The sequence below is a fragment of the Prionailurus viverrinus genome, chromosome D1 (genome assembly GCF_022837055.1).
Source record: "Prionailurus viverrinus isolate Anna chromosome D1, UM_Priviv_1.0, whole genome shotgun sequence".
In the NCBI taxonomy this organism is placed as follows: domain Eukaryota; kingdom Metazoa; phylum Chordata; class Mammalia; order Carnivora; family Felidae; genus Prionailurus; species Prionailurus viverrinus.
Window position 1 is genome coordinate 22777358 of NC_062570.1, and position 6731 is coordinate 22784088.

The following is a 6731-nucleotide window of genomic DNA, read 5'->3' on the forward strand; positions in this document are numbered from 1 at the left end:
TGAAAATTCTCCAGAGCCAAAGAAGGTGAGTTTTAGACATCCTGACAAGTAGACAGGGGTGGGGTTCCTATTGAGATGGAAAGGTAGGGGGTTCAGAGAAGGTTCCACAGTGTTGTTTAAGCTACTTTGCATTTCTCTTTGTGGTCTCTGCCCTGGGGGACCCCTCCACTTTGAGGAAGGTGGAGTGATTTAAAATGCATCCACTTTAAGCTCCGGCTGACCCTGCAACTGGCTAATGGGAAAAGAAGTCTGTCGCCAGCCTATATTCTTCACCATACGGAATTTATTGAGAAAGAAAAGAATGTTGAGAGATGGGGTAAGGGAAGGCAGATGTAGAGAAGAATGGCTTATAGGGCATGGATAGGAGAGGAAAGGTGAGGGATTTGAACATCCTGTCTGACACTCAGGCGGAGACAGATGTGGTTAGTTATAGACTGGGGGAGAAACAATATAACTTGAGCCCAGTAGGGTAATGGAGAATTTTTGCTGCCTGAGTCAGAGCGGGAAGCAAGGGCACAGGCTTCTAGATCTTGTTGCAGAAAGATTGATTCCGACAGCATATAATTTGCATTCTGGTTCCATGGGAGAAGAGGTTCATTGATGGGCACATATTCTCACAACCCTGAACCATGAATTGGAGTTTTCCACCTGAAAGAAGTAGAGATAGACTATAGTGAGCAGAAGGCTTCCCTCTCCCACCTTAGCCTTCATCCATGGTCCCCAGTGTCCCCATATAGGGACGACCAAGGTCTCCAGCTTGTATATTCTTCCACCCCTTCTCTTTCCATCCGCCTTTTCTGGGCCCTTCCCCATATCTGTTGCCCACTGCCTCTATTGAGGGACTAGACAAACCACAAGGGAAATCAGACAGTGTGGTTCACGGGAAATCAGGCAGTTTTGGTGATGAGGAGTGAGTATAAGAGTAGAGAGGTATGAGAATATACTAAGATAGTTCTGGCAACCTGTGAACACTGACTGATAGACAATTCTTTATTCACTTATTCAATATTCACTAAATGCCTTCCATGAACTAAACATTGTGCTAAGTGCTAGGAACATATAGCCATGAACAAGACAGACATAGTCCCGAGCTTATGGTCAATGTGTCAACATCTCAAAGTGCAACTCACACATTTCTTTAATACAAAGAGATAGACGGTCTCCCTGTCTCCTTTTAAGACATCATAGGCTTGCTCTATGGAGGGCCTCTACCTCTCCATCAGTAGCTGGAATGCTGCTCTTAATTCTTGAAAGGATAAGGTTCTCCTGAATCTCCAAGTTTCTGGGGAATCACAACTTGACCCCTCCTCAGACTCCCACCACTGCAACTACTCCCAAGAGTACTCAAGTTAGTGGATGTGTTTCCCTGGCAAAGATTGTATCATGAAGTCCCCACATACCTTCAAAGATCTTCTTTAACATGCACTGCTGGGAATTCTGAGTGGAGCAGACTCCCTCTCCACGAAGACATTTTCCTTGATCATTCATATATGAGCATGTGTGGCAATTTAATATCGGGCCTGCCAATTTAAGATAAGCCTAATGAAATTCCCTGGTGGTCCAGGTGTATAGCTATGAGTCACAAGGGGTGGGATGATGGGTAGCAAGGAGCCTGGATACCACACATTTCATTGCTTGGCTCTCACTGAGCATCTGAGGGCCCTGCGTCTGATAGAGCATAGTCTCTGTTCTGTACCTGAGGAAATGCTTTCATTCTTACTGCTTCATCTATGATTTTCATTGCTGAAGAATCCCAGACTGCTCCGTATATTACTGATGTTTGCTCCATACCCCCACTGGCTTCCTGGATATTTAGTTAGATGCCCTTCTGCCACATCTGACTCCATAGGAGCAAAGTAGAACTTTTGTCACTTGACTGGCTCCCCTTTGTACTCCCCTGTCATGCTCTTACCCATACGGGACAAATGGAGTAAAAACTGATTAATAAGCTATGTTAGAATACTGTAATGTTACAAACTCTGTAAAGGGTGATCAGTCTCCAATTTCAAACTGACCTTCAACAATGTCAATTTGTCACAAAGGGCATTCTTTTTGAAATGCTTCCATTTTGCCTCTTTTGCTATCTCCATTCCCAATTCCCTAGTTGAGGAAGCACAAAGAAATCGGAAAGATGTGGGCTGAAGAGTCAGGCTGACCCAAGTTTGAATCCAAGGATTGCTCCTCTCTAGTGATGTGATGTTAGCCTTACTTCTTAGAAGATTTGGAATACTACCACTTATGCAATGGGAGGAAATATGAAGTACTTATATTTGGTAATATCTTGAGACATCAAGCTCTGGGTCTTGTTTTCCTTCCTTGGACAACCCTTTTTTAGTAAGAGCTAAAACATTGCAGTTTTACTGGGAACTTACTTGTGGATCTAATAGACAAAAGTGTGCTCATGCTTTATTGTCCATGTTCAAACAAAACAGAGCCACCTAGCCAGGGCTAGATATCCACTTACAGAGTTTGCAAAGCATTCTAACATAGTTTGTTGGGGCAGATTTAGCATGAAGCTCATGGAGCCTAGTCTTCCACGAGCCCCTTCCAAGGGAGTGTATTCATAGTTTCTTATGTAGAATAAAGATGGGGGGACTGCTGGCATTTTGTATTTGTGTGTGTGTGTGTGTGTGTGTGTGTGTGTGTGTGTTTTAAAGAGGGCCCTCAAAACTGCTTAGCTCTCAGGGCCCCACAAAACCTGTATCCTGCCTCCTGGTATTATTATCAAGAGACGTAAAGAGCGTCTTTGAGAGAGCTCTTCGTGAAGTGTTTGTGAATTAGTCTCTCTTCCATACCATCTCCTTAAAGTTGGCTTTCTTGATGTTCTGCCTAGGTCACACCTGAAGTCAAGGACTAGTACCCATCCAGATGTGCCTCACCTGAAAAGGGGTCTCACCTGAAAGTGTGCTTGAAGGTGGAATGCCTGAAGGCTGTTCACCCGGTGGCTTTTCACCTGAAGCTTGTTCACCTGAAGCTTGTTCACCTGAAGCTTGTTCACCTGAAGCTTGTTCACCGGAAGCCTGTTCACCTGAAGGCTTCTCACTCAAAACTTGTTCACCTGAAGGCTTTTCAGCTGAAACCTGTTCACCTGAAGGCTTTTCAGCCAAAACTTGTTCACCTGAAGGCTTTTCACTGGAAGACTGTTCACCAGAAGTCTGTTCACCAGAAGTCTGTTCACCTGAAGGCTTTTCACCAGAAGTCTGTTCACCTGAAGGCTTTTCACCAGAAGTCTGTTCACCTGAAGGTTGTTCACCAGAAGTGTGCTCCCCTGTGGTGTGTTCACCTGACATGTGTTCACCCGCAGCATGCTCACCTGAAGTGTGCTCACCTGAAGCGTGCTCACCTGAAGCGTGTTCAACTGAAGCGTGCCCACCTGAGGTGTGCTCACTTAAACTGCTCTCGTCTGAAGAAGTCTCATACAAAGCCTCACCATCTGAAGGGTTTCCAAGTGAAAAGTACCCACCTGGAAATTGCTGAACGGAAGCTTGATGATCCATAGAACGAGGAGGTTCGTCAGGCTGACCTGATGCTCCTGGGGTGAAGGAACAGAAGAGAGAGTGAAGGTGAGAGAAAGAATGTCTGGGATAAAGACTGCTTTTCGTATGCAGTAAGGCTAATGTTGTGGATTCCCGGGTTTCCTGTGGGCCAGATCAGGCACCTGAAGATATTACAGATGTTGGGGGAGCTCAGTGAATTACCCAAGAGACCATGAAGGTCAGAGGCGTTAGTAATGAAACACACAGAGACAAACCCTGGCATTTAAAGGAAGAATTTTAAGATCTGCGTTGTTAAAAAATGCACAGGGGGGCCCACTTGCCCATGTACCAAAAGCACCTAAAGGGAAAATAACGTGCTCCCCCTGACAAAGCCAGCATTTGGAAATCAAAGTACCATCATCACTCACATAACCAGAAGTCCACCCCAGCCCTCCCTCCCGTGTCTCTGTGGGTGAAAGGCAAGAAGGATGAAGATATGAAAGGGAAAGAGAAGCTAAGTAGTTCTGGCTGGAATTTAACGTGGAAGGTTTTAACCTTGACAAGATAAATTTTAAATTAGAGATGACAAATATCTAAGGAACCCACAAAAATTATGAGACAGGATTTAAGACACTTTTATTTGGCAAATTCAGGTTCTTACTCACACTCAGTCACCAATCCATGTGGGTTGGAGACTCAAAGTTGCCATCAATTATTGAGGTAAGGGACACCTGGGGGGCTCAGTTGGTTGGGCATCCGACTTCAGCTCAGGTCATGATCTCACACTCTGTGAGTTTGAGCCCTGTGTTGGACTCTGTGCTAACAGCTCAGAGCCTGGAATCTGCTTCAGATTCTGTCCCCCTTTTTCTCTGCCCTCCCCCGCTCATGCTCTGTGTCTCTCTCTCTCTCCTTGAAAAATAAACATTAAAAAATTATTAAGATAAAAACATTCTTTGCTTATTTATTTCTGAATTGATATTCCTTGTGACATATACCATTTATATCCACTTCACTTCATGTAGTTGTCACGAGTCTTCAATAAGATAAATTGTGAAGTTCCTAGTTTATTCCTTAGGTGCTCAACTTATTTTTCTCTCCTTCCCACTTTACACTGGGACTTAACAAAACTCTTAACTGGTCATTCTCTTCTGGCCAATTTCTTCTATCTTTAATCCATTTCACCAATGACTATCAGACAAACATTCTTTAAGTATGACTTTCATTTTGTTGGAATGTAGCACCAAACAATTTGATTATTACTCTTTGACTAGACTGAGTAACCCAGAGGAGAGTAGGTAGGCTACTGAGTTATTAATCCCAGCCAAAAGCTGAGAGGAATTACAAGATCTTTTGAGGCTAAGGTAGCCTAAGTCTCTAAAATACCCTTATCTCTGCAAGAGTTCTGCAATGATATATATATATATATATATATATATATATATATATATATATATTCTGGGTGATTTGTAGTCCTTATAATCAATGACTTTCTGAAAGACTAGGAATAGAATACATTGATAAAGGAATTATTTGTTAAGGCTTTTGGGAGGTTTTTATTTTTATTTTTTAATTTTTTTTAATGTTTATTTTTGAGAGAGAGACAGAGAGCAAGCAGGGGAGGGGCAGAGAGAGAGGGAGACACAGAATCCAAAGCAGGCTCTAGGCTCCACACTGTCAGCCCAGAGCCTGACGTGGGGCTTAAACCCACAAACCGTGAGGTCATGACCTGAGTCAAAGTCACACTTAACCAACTGAGCCACCCAGGCGCCCCTTGGGAGGCTTTTATTTTTAAAAGTTGTTACTGAAATATCTGCTTTGCTGATTCTTCAATATTTAAAAAAAAGTTTTTTAAAATATTTTTTAGAGAGGGAGAGCACAAGTCAGGGAAGAGGAGCAGAGGGAGAGAGAGAATCTTAAGCCGTCTGCATGCTCAGCACGGAGCCCGACATGTAGGACTCAATCCCATAACCCTGGGATCCTGACCTGAGCTGAAATCAAGAGTCAGGCACTCAACCGATTTAGCCATGCAGGCACCCCTTATTCTTCAATATATTCTTCAAACTATTCTTCAATAGTTAACAGAAGTTTTAGTACAGAGATTTCTGATACAGAAAGGTTGAAAAAGCACACTAATTTCTTAGTCATTCTTATAGTTGATGACTTAACTGTTTCACCACGTGGCTGGCATTTCTGAGTCAATTTTTGAAAGTCTAAGAAAGTAAAAACCAAAATTCTTTGAGAACCAACATTACATTTGTCATTTAATTGACACCTCAGAGCTCACGGCCTCTCTCTTCTCCTCTAGGAGGAATGAGGGAGCATAGCCCTTCATGAATGAGGATCCTGAAAGAGGAAATACAATTGGATAGATAGAACATGGCTATGAAGGAGAGGCTTGTAAGGTCTCTGGCCCATAACTATGCTCTGAGATGGATTTCTAGGTACATCACATTCCCGTCTCCTTGTATCTTTCCTTGCTACATCAACTACATAAGGATCCCTTGCACTCAGTTAATTGGGACAAACCTTCAATGGACTTCCACAGAACCCCTAGACTTATCTTCTCATCTCACAGAGCAACAGGTTCAAATGGTGAGTGGTTGAAAGAAGTAGGAATGAGACTGTGCCAAGCCACTGGGCTTCTCTGGTGGTAAAGCCATAACTAGGAGGAATCAATGGACTCAGGAGCTCTCAGAGTTGAACTCGTTTAGCTCTTCCTGATTCTGGGTCAGATTGGCTTGGGTAACTTTCTTCTTCAAGGGCTAAAAGACCTTAAAGAGGCCTCCTAGAGCCTATATAAGGGACTCACCTCTGGCAGATCCAACCAGACAAAGACTCATTAGTAAGAGAAACTTCTTCATCTGGATTTTGGGGAAGACGGGACCCTGGTGTGGGGTACCCAAGAGCTGTGAAGTAAACCTGTGAGCAGAAGCTCCCAATGCTAGGTTACAGCTTCTGGGAATTCTAGAATCTCAGAGACCACCCATGTTGCCTCACAATGGGTTTGAGCTTTGAGGTTCTCCTGTATGCTGCTCAGGCAGGAAGGCCCTCTAACAACCCACGGCAAATTGTGCCAATGAAGACTAATTTGCCATGTGTCAGGTGGTGTCTTGGGGCTCAATCTCTCTGCCCTATCTTTTTTTTTAAAACATCTTATTACCAAAATAACATACTCTCTTTGAAATAAAATTTAGAAGTTATTTACTCTCTTTCAAAAGTGTTCTTGACAATGAATTGTGATTGGCTGATTATTAT

The 6731-nt window shown here is 43.2% G+C and overlaps 1 protein-coding gene across 1 annotated transcript; it reads right to left on the reverse strand.

Moving 5' to 3' along the window:
• Positions 1 to 263: 263 nt before the first annotated feature.
• Positions 264 to 6422, reverse strand: ACRV1 (acrosomal vesicle protein 1). Its single transcript, XM_047878815.1, has 4 exons — positions 6286 to 6422; positions 2897 to 3532; positions 1401 to 1520; positions 264 to 648 (listed from the first exon to the last, which is right to left on the reverse strand). The coding sequence occupies exons 1-4, from the start codon at positions 6335 to 6337 to the stop codon at positions 524 to 526; spliced, it is 933 nt and encodes a 310-aa protein (XP_047734771.1). The 5' UTR covers positions 6338 to 6422; the 3' UTR covers positions 264 to 523.
• Positions 6423 to 6731: the final 309 nt, after the last annotated feature.